Raw genomic sequence first — 18,390 nt, 5'->3', positions numbered from 1 at the left:
AGACACACATCCAATCCTTCCTCAGGAATCCTGAATAACCCATTTTCAAGTCCCCCCCACCAATCTCTTTGACTAACAGGTTGTTTTACTTTGGACAACTCAGTTAAACCTTTCCTTGCCTCAGTTTCCCCCAATACAGAATGGACATGGGGTACTAATCAAATGTGTATTGAGGGGAATCTATTAAGAATATTGTAAACTTTCAAAAATATAAACCGACACAAATGCATGGAAGTCATTGTTCTTTTATGTATGTGATTAATGTACTTGCATAGTAATTCACAATGATATTTTATGTGAAATATCTTTATCTTTATTTGTTCTAAGCAGTTTCTTCAAATAAGGATAAAACAGGCGCTAGAGTGTGGTATTAAGAATTACAATGGGCCAGGCATGGTGGCTCACGCCTGTAATCCCAGCACTTTGGGAGGCCAAGGCAGGTGGATCACCTGAGGTCGGGAGTTCAAGACCAGCCTCACCAACATGTAGAAACTTCATCTCTACTAAAAAAACAAAATTAACCGGGTGTGGTGGCAAATGCCTGTAATCCCAGCTACCCGGGAGGCTGAGACAGGAGAATCCCTTGAACCCAGGAGGTGGAGGTTGCAGTGAGCTGAGACCGCACCATTGCAATCCAGCCTGGGCATCACAATGAGACTCTGTCACAAATAAGAAAAAGAAAAAAATGAATTACAATGAACTACAAGTAAAAGAAGTAAAAAAAAAAAAAAAAAAAAAAACAGGGGCATAATTAGTTGAGAAGTCTTATTTTTTTCACATGTAGCTAGAAGTGAAAAAGGAGGCAGCCCATGGCTGGTACTGTAGTCATGCCATCAGAGACCCAAGCTCTTTCTGCTTTCCTCTCAATCATTCTCAGCTTGTGCTGGCTCCTTGGGGCCATAATATTTTCCAGCATCAGATTTTTATTCCAGGAAGGAAGAAGGAGAAGGGCAAAAGGACTCCCCATCCTCCTTCAAGGAACTACTCAATATTTCACTTGCTTCTCATTGGCCAAAGGAATGTCACATGACAACTCCTTTCTACAAAGGAAGCCGGAGAATGTAGGTTTTTAGCTGGGCATGCGGTTCTGGCAGTAAGAAAAAGCAGGAGAGTGGATATTGGGTAGACACCTAACAATGTTCAGATGTATTTATGACAAGTTGATTGAAACAAGGGGAAAAAGAGTGATTAAAAAAAAAAAAAGCATATGAGGCAATTCCCTAAATCAGTCATCTACTTCCACAATAATGCTCCCTCGCAGTAAAAAAACCTCAGGGACATGCAACAGTAAACATCTAGGGTCAGCTGGAGGTCAGCTAAGTGGCTCTGCTAATTTTGGCTGGGCTTACTCATATGTGTGAGAGTCGGCTGGCAGTTGGCTGATCTAGACTGGCCTTGACTGGAGCAACAGAGATGGCTCAGCTCTGCTGCTCAGTTTCTCTTCCTCCAGCCGGCTAGCTTGAGCGTGTTGTCATGGCAATGGCAGATACACAAGACAGCAAAAGGAAACACACACAGTCTCTGAAGTTCTATATGTGGAACTGATACTTACACTTTACCTTGTTGGCCAAAACAGGTCCATGATTAGGCTCAGAAACAGCATTGGACAGCAATACAGATGTGTATGGTGAAGGACATAGATACAGGAGGGATGAATAATTAGGGTCATTTCTACACTCTGCCATATCCCTTCTCTATAGATTCTTAGACCTAGTAGCTAAAAGAGGCATTAAGTGGTTAAAAAGGATTCTCTAGAAAGCAGAGTTTATCACATTCACATTCACGCAAAGATCTGCTGTTAAAAGAGTCATGTCCCAGCAGTATGATTGCATGTTTTAAAATTATAAAAATAATATCCTAGATATTTAGAACACCAACACCACGTTTTTGGGAATAACACCCTAAAGGAAGAATTTTCTTTAGATTATTAAAACTTTACAATATTGTTTCCAATTTTTTATTTTGATAAAATACACATAACTTAAAATTTAACCTCTTAAAGATTTTTCAGGGTATATAGTTCCAGTGGTTTTAATACATTCATTCATAATGTTGTATAAACATCACCACCACCCATCTTCAGAACTTTTTCCATCTTGTAAAATTGGAATTATTTACCCATTAAACAATAACTCTCAATTGCCCCCGTCCCCTGGCAACCACCATCTCTACTATTTTGAATAGTAATTGGCAGATTTAGATTAGATCTAGTAATTTTATACTTAATTACCTCATAGAAGTGGAATCATACAGTATTTGTCTTTTTGTGACTGTCTTATTTAACTTAGCATAATGTCCTCAAGGTTCATCCATGTTTTATCCTGTGTGAGAATTTCCTTCCTTTTTAAGGCTGAATAATTTTCCATTGAATGTATATACCATTTTGCTTATTCATTCTTCTGTAGAGGAACACTTGGGTTGTGTCTGCATTTTAGCTATCATGAACAATGCTGCTATGAACATAAGTGTACAAATATCTCTTTGAGATCTTTCTTTCAATTCTTTTTGGTATAGACCTATTAGGCTGGTGCAAAAGTAATCGTGGATTTTGCTATTTCTTTTAATGGCAACAATTGCAATTACTTTTGCACCAACCTATAGATGCAAAATTGCTGAATCCTATGGTAATTTTATTCTTAATTTTTTGAAGAATCATCATACTGTTTTCCACGGTAGCTGTACCATTTTACATTCCCACCAACAGGGCACAAGAATTCCAGTTCCTGTGTATCCTCATTAATACTTGCTTTTTGCTATGGTGTTTTGATAGTAGCCATCCTATTTGGTGTGAGTGTTACCTCATTATGGTTTTGATTTGCGTTTCCCTAATGTTTGGTGATGTTGAGCCTCTTTTCATGTGTTTATTGGTTATTTGTATATTTTCTTAGGAGAAATGCCTTTTTTTTTTTTTTTTTTTTTTTTTTTGAGACTGAGTCTCACTCTGTCACCCAGGCTGGAGTGCAGTGGTGCGATCTCGGCTCACTACAAACTCCACCTCCCAGGTTCATGCCATTCTTCCACCTCAGCCTCCCGAGTAGCTGGGACTACAGGTGCCCACCACCATGACCAGCTAATTTTGTTTTTGTATATTTAATAGAGACGGGGTTTCACCATGTTAGCCAGGATTGTCGCAATCTCCTGACCTCGTGATCTGCTCGCCTCAGCCTCCCAAAGTGCTGGGATTACAGGTGTGAGCCATCACACTTGGCCCAGAAATGCCCATTTTTAAATTAGGTTCTTTGTTTTTGAATTTTAGTTCTTTATATATGCTGGATATTAATCCCTTATCAGATGCATGATTTATACATATCTGCTCACATTCTGAGGGTTACCTTTTTACTTTGTTGATGAGCACATTATTTCTTACAGCTAATTTTGAGGGTGGATTGTCTTCCCAGAAAATGGGGAGAAATAATGTCTCAATTTTTTAAAGGTAGAAGACCCAGGATGAATAAAGTTTCAGGTCTAAGAGGAAAAATATAAATTCTTAAGCTATAGAAATGACCCTTCACCTGATTTTGTACCTCACAGTAATGCAAAACTAAACCTGTTTCAAAGCCACCTTTTCTGTACAGTGCTGCTATTGTGTGGTGGGTGGTACAAATTTAGCCAACCCTACAAAATCCACTTCCCTAGACACATCCTGCAAGGTTTCTGTGACCGCTAGTGGTAAAGCACCACAATGGCGCTCATTAGTCAAACATCACTGCCGGTAGTCTCATTCCTCCTGGAGGCACACACTGAAAGAGAGAACTTTTCCTCTGGGGTCCTGTGCTTATGTGTTCATGGTCTTGTAAGTCACAGCAAAGAGAGAGAAAAACACAGGAGAAAATGAAAATGTCCACAGGAAACAGCCAACTGTACAGAGACAGTGCTTTGGGAAAACCTAAATGGGACTTTATTTCTTTACAGGGGGAAAGAACAAGAATGCAGTCAGCTCAGGTTTATACCAGGATAAAGTGAAATGGGTGGAAAGAAGTGTGAGTTCTACCTTAGGTAAGTTGGCACCCCTCAGTTTCCCCAAATGAGCAGGTGGAACTGGGTGAGCCTGCGGTTCCTTCCAGTCTTTATAGTCTGTGTTTGGGGAAAACCAGGAGGCCACCAGCACAGAATATTTGCGTGGGGCCATGTGTGTGTCCTCCCCAAAGGGGAGAATATAGCAGGGAAGCTCAGCGTCGGGGTGACCAGGAAATAGTGAGAGCTCCCAGCCCAGGAGAGCAGGCCCCTAACAACGAGCCCTTATGAGGGGCAGGTACATGTACACAGTGTGTCCCTGAAATGAGCTGTCAAAAGGAGGGGAAAGAGTACCCTGAGGGTGTGTTTTGGAGAGGAGAGTGGTAGCGAAGGGGGATTCAGAAAACAAACTTTGCTTTGGAACTCCAGACGAATAAGGACAGGGAATGCCCTCCAAGTACACGTGGACAACATTCACAGCAGATACCTCAGCTCCCAGATCCAAAGAGGGTAACCACGTCCAACAGGGATGACCAGGTGGCATTTCTAAACCTGATGTGCAGTTCTAAGAGGAGAATCCATTTTTTTTTTTTTTTGAGACGAAGTCTCACTCTATCGCCCAGGCTGGAGTGCAGTGGCATGATCTCGGCTCACTGAAACCCCTGCTGCCTGGGTTCAAGCAATTCTCCTGCTTCAACCTCCTGAGTAGCTGGGATTACAGGTGTCTGCCACCATGCCAGGCTAATTTTTGTATTTTTAGTGGAGATGGGTTTCACCATCTTGACCAGGCTGGTCTTGAACACCTGACCTCATGATCCACCTGCCTCAGCCTCCCAAAGTGCTAGGATTACAGGTGAGAATCCATTATTATATTTAATATTTCAATGCAGGGACTCAGAGCCCTTAAACTGATTGGACCTAAAAAACCATTCATGGACCACACATGACCTGATCACTCTTGTTCCCTTCCTGTATCTGTGACACAGACAACAAATGCCATCACTTCTCGGCCACAGGTGGAGACCCTGGCCAAGGATACATGACCAAGGATACACGACAGAGCTACAGATCAGTCCTGAACAGAATGCAACAGAACAGCTTCTTGTTTCCTCAGCCACACTTCTAGACCGAATTTCCTGCCCTGAAATGCTGTCCACAGCCAGGCCAAGGAGCGGAAAAGAGAAGCCTTTTAAAATTAGCATACTAGCATATGGGGCGGTGGGAGGAGGGGGATGAAAAGAAGGATCTTGGAAGAGCTCCAGCTATTTTATTCCTGCTTTTTCATTCCAGTTTGGAGATCTGGGACACATTGATTCACAACTTTATAGTTCTTATTCAGCATTGATTTATGGGCTGACCAATCTGGGCCTAATCAGTCAGAGAAGGATTGGGGTTTTTTTGTCCAATAATGTTATATTTATGAGTCCATGAAGTGCACCTTGGCTGCAGCCCTGCCTGGAGTCAATAGAACAGAACTTCTAAGATCTCAGAGAAGGGGGTTCCCAGACCATTTTCTGCCCCCATATCATGCTTAAAGCTCCACTGTACATTAGAGGCCCCTGGTGTCATCTCACATTTAAACTCCAAACGGCTTGTCTGTAAATCTTCAACAACTGTGAACAGCTATGACAGTCTTGAATGTCCGTGGTTCTGTGCATCTGTCACTCTTATTTTCTCCTTTCCTTCTCTGACTGTGGAAGTAACTAACCCGCAGCTGGATGGATGCTCACTGGATATTTCACAGCTGCGGAGACCAGGGCAGCGTTTGTTCACTCAGAGAAGCCCAGCCAGGGCTGTGCGGAGTTCAGCGGGTTATCATGTGCTTCCGGCTTGATTTGTGGTTATTCTGGTTCAGTGACTATAAAGAAATGAGCAGCCTGGCTAGACAGGAACTAGTTAAGAAGCCTGTCGTGGAGGGGAGGAAACAGAAATACTCAGATTGCAAGCATCTTTATGTTTTTCTTTGACGGGAAAGACATTTTCCCTGTCACACTCTTGGCAGCTGTCTGTTCTCAGCCTCCAACTCTGGTTAGCCCCAGCCGAGTCATTTATTTGCAGGACACCTCAGGCAACAGTGTCCCTGCCTCCCTGCCCTACCGTGGGTACCAGCAGTAAATGTCCATCACCAGCCTCGGCACCCTAATTCACCTGACAAAGGATTCCACTGCTTGATTTATCCTGAGGAGAGAAAAATTCAGCAACAGCAAGAAACTTAGAAAAGCCATAGGCATCTGACAGACGAAGGAAGAAAGCTGCCAATTCTGCATTTCAGAGTCTGAGCCTACGAAGCCGACCAGATCTACCTATAAAGAGGGAGTCTTGAATGTCCTAGGAAGACTGCCAACCATTACTGGGTGAACGATCAGACAGGTCATCAAGTCAGGGATTGGCAAACTTTTTCTGGAAAGGGTCACATGGTTAAGTGTTTCCAGCTTTGAGGGTTACATACAGTCACTGTCACATCTTATTTTTTCACTACGACTTAAAAATGTAGGCTGGGCACGGTGGCTCACGCCTGTAATCCCAGCACTTTGGGAGGCTGAGGCAGGCAGATTACAAGGTCAGGAGATCGAGACCATTCTGGCTAACACAGTGAAACCCCATCTCCACTAAAAATACAAAAAAAAAAAAATTAGCTGGGTGTGGTGGCGGGTGCCTGTAATCCCAGCTACTTGGAAGGCTGAGGCAGGAGAATGGCGTGAACCTGGGAGGTGGAGCTTGCAGTGAGCCAAGATTGCGCCACTGTACTCCAGCCTGGACGACAGAGCGAGACTCCATCTCAAAAAAAAAAAAGTAAAAGTCATTCTCAGTTCACAAGCTGTACAAGAGCAAGTCACTGGTCGTGGTTTGCTAACCGCCCCTCACCCCAACCCGTGGTTTAGACAAACTAAAATTGTTTTTTATTTTAAATTTTGTATCCACTCCCACTGTGCATACATGCATGTGCATGAGTGTGTGGCCTGACAGCTCCAGGCAGTCCCAACGCGCCACACCTCACCTTCCTAGGGTAGAAGTAACACTGGGAAACTCACTCCAGAGAGCCAAGACGCGCTATAGCAGAAAGAACACAGGCTTCAGGAGACATGAGGATTCCTCCCAGCTCAGTGCTGCATCTGTTCTGTGCCCTGAGCCCGTCACTTGCCCTTTGTGACCTTCCGAGATCCATTTGCAGGGTGAAGGGGGTCAGGCCAGATGATGTCCAAGCTCCCTCCCAAAAGCGATATTTCCTGTAGGCATCCCAAACCCATTTAGGACCAAATGAGGATGTCAGAGAAAGGAATGGATACAAATGTCTTCTATTTGTTCACTCTAGCTCAAAGCACAGCCAATTTTGAGGTGACCACCCCCCACATCAGAAAACCCCCTTTGGCAGCAGAGTGGCTGGCACAAGCTCTGCTCAGAGAGACCTGGGAGGAATGCTTGTCAGCCTGGGGGTGCCAGCCACCCCTGCCATGCTCACCATGGAAACAAGCCGTGCGGCCCGCACACCAGGCCAAGAATCTGGGCAGCTCGAAGGAGCCATGCCATTGTGGGCAGACACCGAGGCTCCCAGAAAACAAGCAAAGGCGAGGCCTGGAAGCTGTAGCGGAGACAGGTCATCATGACCTTCCCTCCCGGGCCACTGCCAGACTGGCCAGCGGACAGGTCTTCATCTCCATCCAGGCAGCCCAGGCAGCCCTCAGGAAGTAAGAGACGGAGCTCACTGCTGCCAGCGTGGGCCCAGGGACTGCTCCCTCCATCAGCAAGTATTGGGTACCAGCTACATGCCTAGATGGTGTTGGGCATTATAGGGACAGGGTGGACAGGATACCGTGACTGCTCTGGAAGGAATGGCTGGGTCGGAGAATTAACACCCTCCAGTGACCACGTGGGCAGCAGAAACTGTACCTTGTGCATTTTGAAAGAAGAAGCTGGAGCTGAGAGCCTTGAAAGATGTTCCTGGTGTCTCTCAGCAGGGGCTTTGCACGTGTACTTTATGGAAATGGTTTGAGCCCACGGGGCATCCTGCCAGCCGCATCCATGACTGCAAAGGTTAGAGTCACCATGCTTGAGCAAAGGAGTAGTGGAGACCTTGCTTTGTAGGAGGCTTAGTAATAATTTGGTAGCAAATGCCCTTGGACCTTGGGATACTAATACAGTCACCATAGAGACCTATAGAAATCCTTGCATTTTCTAGTTCTCATGCAGAGTTGGTTGTTGAAGTCAGATGATCTAAGGGGACGAGAGAGGAGGGTGATAACATACAGTAACAGCCAAGTCACCTTGTACATGGAACGTGATTAATAACATTGACCTTAAAGGGCCTAGGAGCCATTGGTGCTTCAGAGCCATCACGTTGGACAGCCCACCGGCTTCTCTCCTCTTTCCTGCACCTTGTCCTCTCCTTCAGCACCTCCTTTCTCCCTCCCCACATGACACTGATGCTGTGGCTGATGGGGGATTAGGGTATTGGTAAGGTTCCTTGTTTTCCAGCTTTCTGCTCTAGTTTCCTGGCATTTTCTTATTTTTCAGAGACCTAGTGCTTCCAGAGAGCAACTTTGCCGCCAACCGGCGGGAGACCCACTAGCCAAAGGCAGCTCAACAGTTCCAGGGCTTTGACCTGCTACCAAGAGGAAGTCTAACGGGAGAGGCAGCCCCAGGTGGTGGTACAGCCAGAGCCCTGGAGACAAACAGATCCTGTCTCTGTTCGGTACCAGCTATGTGACCATGGGCAAGTCACTTGACCTTTTCGTGCCTCAGTTTCCTGATCAGTGAAATGGGAGTGATAGGCCCTACCTCCTAACCTTGCACACAGGGTTACTGAAAGGAATAAATGAGATCCTATATGTAGAGCACATAGCACAAGGCCAGGACCTGATAGGAACCCAATAAACACTTGTGCAGATGTCCTTTTGGTAAAGGAAGACAGCCAAGGGCCAGTCCCTGGGAGGTATGTGGCTATGGTTAGAATGTCTGTGTCTCCAAAATCCATATATTGGAACCTAAGACTCCATGTGATAGTATTAAGAGGTGGGGCCTTCTGGGAAGTGATTAAGCCATGAGGGCTCTGCCCTTATAACGGGCTAGAGGGAATTGGCAAGATGTTTCTCCTTGTGCCCTTTCACCTTCTGCCATGTGAGGATGCAACAAGGGGTGTCATCTTGGAAGGAGAGACTAAGTCCTTACCAGACACTGAACATGCAGGTTCCTCGATCTTCCCAGACCCCAGAACTGTGAGGAAATAAATTTCTGTTGTTTATAAATTGCCCAGTCTCAGGTATTTTGTTATAGCAGCACAAAAATACTAAGACTTATCTGCCTTATGGGCAGGCTGGCTTCCTGTCTCCCAGAATGGCAATGCACACTGGTTAGCCTGCCCTTGCCCAGGGCCTAGCAGTCCACCAAGAAGGTTCAGAAACCCCATCTGTCTGTGCTCTGCAGCAGAGCCATTTCTGTGGGCCAGTCTCCCACAGCATGTTCTCGTGGCATAGACTGAGAGCCAAGGGGCGGCGATCACCACAGGGTTCTTCCTGTGGCTAGCTCCAGAGAGCCAAGCCCACCTCTGCTGGCAGGAGCACTGCCCATGTCACTCTGTGACGCCCCATCTTCAGTGCCTCCGTGGCTGCGATGCCCCTCCTCTGACTGACAGTTGCTCTCTTTAGCTATCCTACTGCTTTGACCCACAGTACTACTTGCGCTGATCATTTGCCTACTCGCTGTCAGCTGCGTTCCCAGCCTTCTTTGCTCTGCTCTAGCATAGCAGGGTGAGCCTCCACATGCTGCATTTCCCAGACGCCCTCCAACAGGCTTTCAGTGAGGTTCTGTGAAGAGGAGGCACTGCCAAAAGCCTGGATAGTTCCTCCCTGCTGGCCTCTGGTGGTGTCTCAGGCAGGTGTGACAGTGCTATTGACACCCAAGGGTGGCAGTGGCAGTGGCTGCAGTGTCAGGGGCTTTGGCCTAGCAGTGCTGCTCTTGGCTTCCTGCTGAAGCAGCTCAGTTCTACAGCCATGGCTTGGAATCACACCGATTCTGGTTTCCAAGGAGACGTTCCCCCTTGGCTCCTCCAGCCCACAGCTGGTGGCGCTTTCCTGCAGCCGCTAGTCTTCGGATAACCTTACCTGACTGCCACTGTTCCTCCAGTCCTTCCATCACCCAGTTTCTGCTTCCTCAATTAGATCTCCTCAGCGTGAAAAACCAGGAGGGCTTCTGTTTCCTGACCGGACTCATACACCACTTGAGTGACCATGATTCATCTCTTCAGCATGGTTTTGCACATCTCTGTTCTGGCCTGCTGTGTGCTGATTTTAAAGTTTAATCTTCAGAAGATAGCTTTGTTTTTATTTCCCTTTTACAAAGTTTTTAAATGGAGCCACCCCGAGACCCCATTGTTCCTCCTACCATTCATTCACTTCCCCTTTTTGAACTTTGGTGAAGCCATAACAGCACTAAAGAAAGAAGTTAGGAGTGTATGCCCTTGGACCCAGCAATCATACCTCTAGGAATGTACTTACACAACATAATTACAGAAGAGTAAAAACATGTATGCTCAGATAGATTCATTACAGCATTGCATGTAATAGTGAAAAATCAGAAGCATAAATAAAAAATTGGTTAAGCAAATTTTGCTTCATATATAACATTGCTTTTTAAATGAAAAGATTTCTATCATCTATTATCAAGATTAAAAAAAACAGGTTACAGAACAGCAGGCCTACTACGATCACAGTTAAGTAAAATTGCATACGCATAGGTATTTGTATTTAGACACAAATACTTCAAAGAGTAGTTGCCAAAATATTAACAGTGGTTATCTCTTAAGTGTGGATGAAACTTTGGGTGAGTTTTATATTCGTAAGCTACCTAGATGGGTTCAATCACTACATCTGTATTTAGGATTTATAGGCCAGCTCCTCTTTGTTCTTGAAAGATTTCAGTCTTTTGTTGTTGTTTTTAATCTAATGTAAAAGAAGTCAGTTAAAATCAGAATGAAATACTGTTCAAATCAACAAATGAATAAAAACTTGATGTTCCCAGTTGCTGTAGTTGATGCCGGTTTTGCTGTTTCTTCCGCTAAAGGGCAGATCACAGGGCAGGACAGTCACTTTGGGCCATCAATTCTCCTCCTGAAGAAAAGAAGGGGAAAGCTCAGCTCAGACCTGAGTCTATGACTCTCACTCTACCAGAGTTGCCTCCTAATGATACAGGACTCAAGAGAGAGGATGTAACAAAACTCGATAACCATAAAAGGACATTTGGACAGCACTTTCTGGAATACCGAGCCCATCACATCCATGCCTGATTTTGATAGACTGCGGTACAGCGATGTTATCTCCATTTGATTCAGATTAGGAGACTGAGGCTCAGGGGGATTAAAGAACACTCCCAAAATCAAACCACAGGAAGCCTGGCCTCCCTGCGAATACTAATTTCACCACACCCTGCTGCCTCTCTCCACCACCTTCAAACTGCTTACACACTGGAACTGTTGATAATCCCTCCCTGTGTGAGACACCAGGCTGGGATCCCCTTAAGGGCAGGGACGTTATCCTATTCATCTTGTGTCCCCCGATGCACCAGCATTGTAGCACTCAGTAAATGTTTGTTGAATTAGATTGAACTTCACTGGAACAGTTTTAGAAGTAGGAGGCCAGAGCTAACACTCTGCCAAAAAAAAAAAAAAAAAAAAAAAAACCAAAAGCTTTGGTTAGAGTTGAGGAATCTAGGCACTGCAGGGTACAAAGACAAGCAGAAGTTCCTGGGGAGCAGTGGCAATTCAAATAAGCAGGAATTCCAGAGCAGAAAACCCCTCATTACTTTCTTGCTACTCACAGTGTGTCTTGGATCAGTAGCATCAGCATCTCCCTGGAGCTGTCTAGAAATGCTGAGTCTCAGGCCCCACTCCAGAACTTCTGAATCAGAATCTGCATTTTCACTAGCTCTCCACGTAGTTCCTGCTTATCAAAGTCTGTGAGGCACTAGAGGTGCACAAACTCTACCAGCCACAGAACGCCAGCTGTGAGCCCTACAAGTGCTCCCAGACAGGGTTTTATTTTGTGCAATGTGGTCTCAGACCCTTCGTTTGTTTGTTTCTTTTTTTTTTTTTTTTTTTTTTTTTTGAGACAGAGTTTTGCTCTTGTTGCCCAGGCTGGAGTACAATGGCACAATCTCGGCTCACTGCGACCTCTGACTCCTGGGTTCAAGCCAGTTTCCTGCTCCAGCCTCCTGAGTAGTTGGGATTACAGGCATGTGCCACCATGCCCAGCTAATTTTGTATTTTTAGTAGAGACAGAGTTTCACCATGTTGGTCAGGCTGGCCTGGAACTCCTGACCTCAAGTGATCCACCCGCTTCAGCCTCCCAAAGTGCTGGGATTACAGGCGTGAGCCACCGTGCATGAATATTTTCATTTGTTTCTGAAGAAAGAGCAGCATAGCATGTTTGCTTCTAGCAAAGAAGCACACTTTATTAAAATTCTAATAGGAAGAGGAGAAGAGCCCTGCCTCACTATGGGAAGCCAGATTCTGGAGAGTGTGGATCATCCCAAATTTTTGAAATTCTACATAGGTTAGTGGATCTCAACCAGGGGACAGTGGCGATGTCTGGAAACATTTTTTGGTTGTTTCAACTGGGGAAGCTGGTCATTCTGGCAGTGAGTAGAGGCTGGGGATGCTGTTTCCTCCATATTTATTGCCCAGTCCCTCTGGAACTTGGTTTCCACTCAGTCCAAATGAGAGGAGTGGGTCTATCAAATTTATGAAGATCTGGGAGTTATGGAAAGAATCAGAAGAACCATTAAAAGCTTATTCTTGTCAGGTGCAGTGGCTCATGCCTGTAGTCCCAGCTACTCAGGAGCCTGTGTTGGGAGGATCACTTGAGCCTGGGAGGTAGAGGCTGCAGTGACCCGAGATCGCGCCTCTGCACTCCAGCCTGGGTGACAGAGTAAGACTGTCTCTTAACAAAAAATAAAGTATATTAAATTTAAAAAGAAGCTTATACTTCACAAGTATGACAAAAGTTCAACAACTCAAGGACTATAGGAGGGCTGGGACAAGCAACTAAGCACAGAGAGAAAGGGGCCGTGCAAAGGAAGAAATGTGGTAGGGAGAGCCCAACGCCCAGAAAGTGGATATAAATTTTTTTTTATTACACAAAATACTTTCTTACTCATAAGAAAGACTTAAATACCCCCCCTTTTCCACAAATACACCAGATTTTGTTTCATTTCTCTATTTTCCAAACTTCTTGAAATGTGGTTATGAGGAAAAAAAATATTTTTCTAAAAACGATTTTAAAAACAAACAAACTTGTGAACGTCACCAGAGATGGATGCTCCACCAACGCTGGAGCTGGCCTCGCTGCTGCTTTGGCGACTTGCTTTGAGCTCCTCTCCCTCCACGCCACGCAGAAGTCGCAGGAATGGGATGTGAAAGAGTGTTTCTCTAAGCATCCTTCGCAGGGTGCCACCGCCGTCTCCAGGCACTTTTTCTGCTAGGAGCTCAAGACAAGAGAAGGGCATGTGAAGGGCCAGGAAGCCGGGCCAGGGGCCGCCGTGAGAGAGCGGAGGAGGAGGGTGTGAGGCGCAACCGGGTCTGTTTAACGCTGAAACGCTAGGGCCGTGCTTTCCGCTAGGCAGCTGCGCAGAGCAACCGCTCCTCCGCCGGGCGCGCTTCGCTGCTGGGGAGGGACAGGCAGGGATGCCTGGTGCAAGCGATCCCTTGGCCCCGGGGCGGCCCAGCCTCGCCGAGCTCCATTAGTTGGCATCCGGAACATCTGGCAGGGGCTCAGGCTGGGGCCCCAGGGACGAAGCCAGTTTGGTGAGGGCCCGCGCTATGCTGTCCAGGTGGCCGTTCATGGTCCGCAGCTCCACCAGGATGTCCCCGACGTGGGCCTCCAAGCTCGCCGCAGCGGCGGGCCGGGCTCGGGGCGACGGGGATATACCCGCGTCCACGGTGCCCTCCTCCCTGCCCGCAGTGCTGGGGCGCGGGGCGCGGCTCCTTTCCGGGCCCTCGGCCGGTGCCAGGACGGGCGGCGGCCGCTCCTTGTCATCCCCGCGTGTGCTGGGAGAGGTGGTCGAAGGGCAACCGGGGAGCCAGTCGACCAGACGCGGGGCGGCCTCCGGGGAGGAGGCGACGACTGAGTAGCGGCCTGCGCGCCGGGAGGCGCCGGGGCCTGGGGGCGCCGAGGCTGCGGGGAGCGGAGGCAACAGCGGAGGCAGCACTGGCGGACCTGGGGAAAAGGCCTGGGGCTCGCAGGAAGAGGAGGAGGGAGATGGCAGGGCGGCGGTGGAGGGGCCTGGCTCCTCCGAGGAGAGGAACAAGGTGGTCGAAGACTGGGAGTCCAAGGTACTGGGCTCTGAATCTGTCAAGGAAGAAACGAGAGAGTCACTCAGGCATGCATGCTCATCAGCATTTATTGTGCGCCAACTCTATGCCCAGCTCCATGCTAGGTGCTTAAACGAATGAGAAGGTGGAAATGTATTTCCTATCCATCAGAGCTTGCAATTCAGTAAGGAAAAGTGGGTTATATGAGCAGTTAATGACTGGAGAACAAAGTGAAGAGGGTGTGGTACAGAGCCTAGGTACTCAGGGGCAGAGAAGATCAGCGAGTCCAAGAAGGCATCCTGACCTAGCTCTCCACTTGGTCTCGAAAGGTGGCACGGGTGTGAAGACAGAGATGGACGTCCAGGCAGGGGACCATGCTGCAGCTTATTTGGAGGCAATCTTGCCAAGGACAGCCCTGAAGACTATGACAAGAAGGGCCTTCCCCAAGATTGCCAAAAACAGAACTGTGTTAAACAGATGACCCTCCACCGCCCCAGCAGAGCGAGGCTCTCAGGGTGGAGGAGAAAGAGTTCAGGGCCGGGAGCCAGGAGACCTTAGTGCTGATTCTTGCTCTGCCAGAAAATGCCATGGGACCTTGGGCAAGCCCCATCCCTCCTTGGAGACTTGGTTACATCCTCCCATTTATATAAGAAGGTTGGGGTCAATAGCCTCTGGGACCCTTCAGAACAGATCATTCTGCCTTCAAAAGTCTGCAGCTTGAAGCATTGATCTAAGTTCACAGTGGACGCACTTAAAAATCTGGAAGCACTTTACAGACCAACTTTTGTTAGTTCTCCCCTAATCCCTTGAGCTTCCAGGTAGAAAGCAGGAGGCAGCTCTTTGTGACTGGATATGGTAACAAGGTTTACCAACCTCAGATCAAAGGAGCCACATGAATTCGAGCTACCTTAACTGAGCTATCTCAGCCACCCTGGTCACCACCTTTGGGGAGATGGTCCATGCTCACCCTGGAAACAGTTGTGAGTTTTACTGGAGCCAGGTTTGGAGGCTTCTCTCCCAGTTCCAGCTAGAACCGTCTGCGCTTGGCTTTCTGCATTGTCTGTTTGGGTGCCCACCCTGGTGCCCCGCCCTTTGGGGATTCCAAGCTTTTCAAAGGCAGAACTTGCTCGAGTACCTCAGCTTATTATCTTGGGGAGGGTGACCTGATGAAAGAGTCAGTGAGTAAATATATCCCCCGCTGCCTGTGAACATGTGTGCTCTCACCCTCGTCATGGGTGAGCTGTTCCTTCATCTGGTGTCTGGCTCAGACTCAGAGAAGCCCTAGTCATCTGGGGAGAGGTTGGTCCCTCATCCCTCCCGACTCCAGTGTCCAACAACGTTCTCACAGAGCTCACAGGCCCCAGATGTTCAGATGTCCAGTTTGTGTGGGAATTGTGTCTGAGGGGATCAGAAAGGCAATTATTCCTCGGGTGACAGCATTTGAGGAGAAGCCAGCAATGTGCCTAAGAGCTTCTCTGATGGAAAAAGTTCATGGGGCCAGGCATGGTGGTGCAGGCCTGCAATCCCAGCACTTTGGGAGGCCAAGACAGATAGATTGCTTGAGTCCAGGAGTTTGAGCCCAGCCTGGGCAACATGGTGAAACCCCATCTCTACAAAAAACTTGGTGGCATGTGCCCATAGTCCCAGCTACTCAGGAAGTGAGGTGGGAGCATTACTTGATCCTGGGAGGTTGAGGCTGCAGTGAGCCATGATCACATGACTATGCTCCAGCCTGGGCAATAGGGTGAGACCCTGTCTCACAAAAAAAAAGCTCATGGGTACTTTCTGCTGTTGACTTTCACAGAACCGCCTCTCCCCCACCAAAGCTATATATCCCCAGGTGTCTGTGATTATTTTCTTTTATAAACCAAGAATCATGGCTAGTTCTAAGAACCCAACCACTATGAATTGAAAATGATAAAAAAGAAACTCCACAAACTGTTTTCTCTAGCTTTACTTGAGAAATGTTAATGAGCTTCACATATCCAATTCTCGTAGCAGACAATAAAATCTCTATATTAAACCAAATAGAAGTCTAATGTGTAAAATGAAATAGAGGCAAGCACACAGAATATTCTAGGGTAGAAGCAACCTAGAGACCTAATGCCATCATAAAGGTGGTGATAGCAATGATGCTGAGATTTCTCTGGGCTACCAGAGGTATAAGAAAGGTGACCTCGGCTGGGCGCGGTGGCTCACGCCTGTAATCCCAGCACTTTGGGAGGCCGAGGCAGGCGGATTATGAGGTCAGGAGTTCGAGACCAGCCTGGCCAACATGGTGAAACCCTGTCTCTACTAAAAATACAAAAATTAGCTGGGTATGGTGGCATGCACCTGTGATGCCAGCTACTCGGAGGCTGAGGCAGGAGAATCTCTTGAACCCGGGAGGCGGAGGTTGCAGTGAGCTGAGATCGCGCCACTGCACTCCAACCTGGGTAACACGGCGAGATTCCATCTGAAAAGAGAAAAGAGAAGAGAAGAGAAGAAAAGAAAAGAAAAGAAAAGAAGACCTCTACAGCCATTCACTTAATAGGCCCCAGCAAAACCTTGAACCAAAGAGCACTGGCTCAGTGAGGGTAAAGATGTCTCAAAGAAAAATGCTTCACTGTTGTTTCAGCTAAAACTTTAAAACATGTATAAAAGTTGTCAAGACTTAACCCAACCACACTGGTAAACAGAACTGAAAATCAGAATCACTTTTTCACAAGCCACATCACCTCCCAGAACTTTCTCCTGGCTGTCACGAAAGTTGGTTGCAACCCTAGCTCAGCTAAAATTGGCTAAATGATTTATAGGTCTCTTCCATCCAAGCTACTGCTCATTTTATCCCAAATTTGGTGCACGAGCTTTTTGAATCAATGACATTTTTATGCACCTTTGGGGATTGCTACAAAATAATATCACAGTCTTGCTGTACAAACAGGTCTGTGTGGAGGTTGGGGGCTTTCAGGTGCACAGAGTTGAGTTCCTCAGCCTCCTTAACTCCCTTTCTCAGCCCTCCACATGGTCTCTGGCTCTTAGCCTGCTTTGCTAGCCTTCTGAGCATGAAGACTACATGACATTTTGTGAACCTTTTGTTAGCTAGAATTTAAGCCCAGTGAAAACAGGGACATTGCTTATTTCATTCTCTGCTGTATCACCAAGGCCTCAACAGTGCCTGGCGTATAGTAGATGCTTAATAAATACTTGTTGACTGAACACCATGTAATCATCATAGTCTAGAAACACAACTCTAAATGCAATAAACAGATCCAGCTGCATGTTGTTTGGTCATTCAGCACTCCAGTTATTTATCGAGCCTATGCAATATTGGGTACATATTTATCCTTTGAAAAAATGGGTTTCTTGTTTATCTGATATTCAAATTTAACTGTGCATCCTGTATTTTATCTGGTACCCTCATAGGAGATTGACATTTTCATCCTGCCTATTTCATAGATGAGGAAACTAAAGCAAAGATGGGTTAAATGTTTTCACACAATTTCAGAGTTAGAAGGAATCTTTGCTGCTGTTTTGGATTAATTGCTTAAAACGAGGAAGTAGAGGCCAGTGAGAGAAAGTGACTTACTGTTTAGTGACACAGCTGAGAATAGAAGTGAGAACAGAGAGAACAGCGTCTCCTCTCTCCTAGTTATCCCTTCAGGATCCTGATCACTCAGTCACAGAACAAATATGTATAAGAACCTACTGTGTGCCAGGTGCTACACTATATTCCAAGACACAGCCAAACCAGGCAGAGTCCCTACCTGAAGGAGCAGATCGGGCTGTAGGCTCTCTGTCCTCCCACAGAGTCAGTGGGAGAGCACACGGGGTGCAGATCTCACCAAAACAGACTGCCTCTCTGTGCATATCAAAACCCAGATGGCAGATCAGATTAGGGCAGAAATCCAAAAGAGCTGCACAGCAGACATCCACCAGTTATAGTTAGCACTGATGTGCTTATAAAGCTTTCACCCTCATTCACAAGAAGGTGGACTAGAGGCTGGTGGTGAGCCATTGTCACACAGCAGTTGAGTGCAGACTTTCTACCACAGCACTTCTTTCTCTCTGCTTTGCCACCCCCATCCCCCTCATACATATGGTTGGTTTTTGAGGGGAGAGATGCTGCTTCTTGAGGTGAAGGAAGTGGGATTTAA

The 18,390-nt window shown here is 46.8% G+C and overlaps 1 protein-coding gene across 1 annotated transcript; it reads right to left on the bottom strand.

Annotated features, from left to right (window-relative positions):
• Nucleotides 1-12,020: 12,020 nt before the first annotated feature.
• On the bottom strand, nt 12,021-18,164 carry LOC134810303 (uncharacterized). Its single transcript, XM_063813090.1, has 2 exons — nt 18,001-18,164; nt 12,021-14,291 (listed from the first exon to the last, which is right to left on the bottom strand). Exons 1-2 carry the CDS (start codon nt 18,101-18,103, stop codon nt 13,684-13,686), a joined length of 711 nt encoding a protein of 236 aa, XP_063669160.1. The 5' UTR covers nt 18,104-18,164; the 3' UTR covers nt 12,021-13,683.
• Between the last annotated feature and the right edge of the window lie 226 nt (nt 18,165-18,390).

Source organism: Pan troglodytes, chromosome 5, assembly GCF_028858775.2.
Source record: "Pan troglodytes isolate AG18354 chromosome 5, NHGRI_mPanTro3-v2.0_pri, whole genome shotgun sequence".
NCBI lineage: Eukaryota > Metazoa > Chordata > Mammalia > Primates > Hominidae > Pan > Pan troglodytes.
Note: the sequence above shows the minus strand (reverse complement) of the source record. Positions and strands in the feature narration are given on the sequence as shown.

Coding starts and splice junctions, on each gene's coding strand:
- LOC134810303 (XM_063813090.1), bottom strand. CDS start 18,103: ATGCACAGAGAGGCAGTCTGTTTTGGTGAGATCTGCACCCCGTGTGCT. Junction 14,292..18,000: donor AGCCCGATCTGCTCCTTCAG/GTAGGGACTCTG, acceptor CTTCCTTGACAG/ATTCAGAGCCCAGTACCTTG.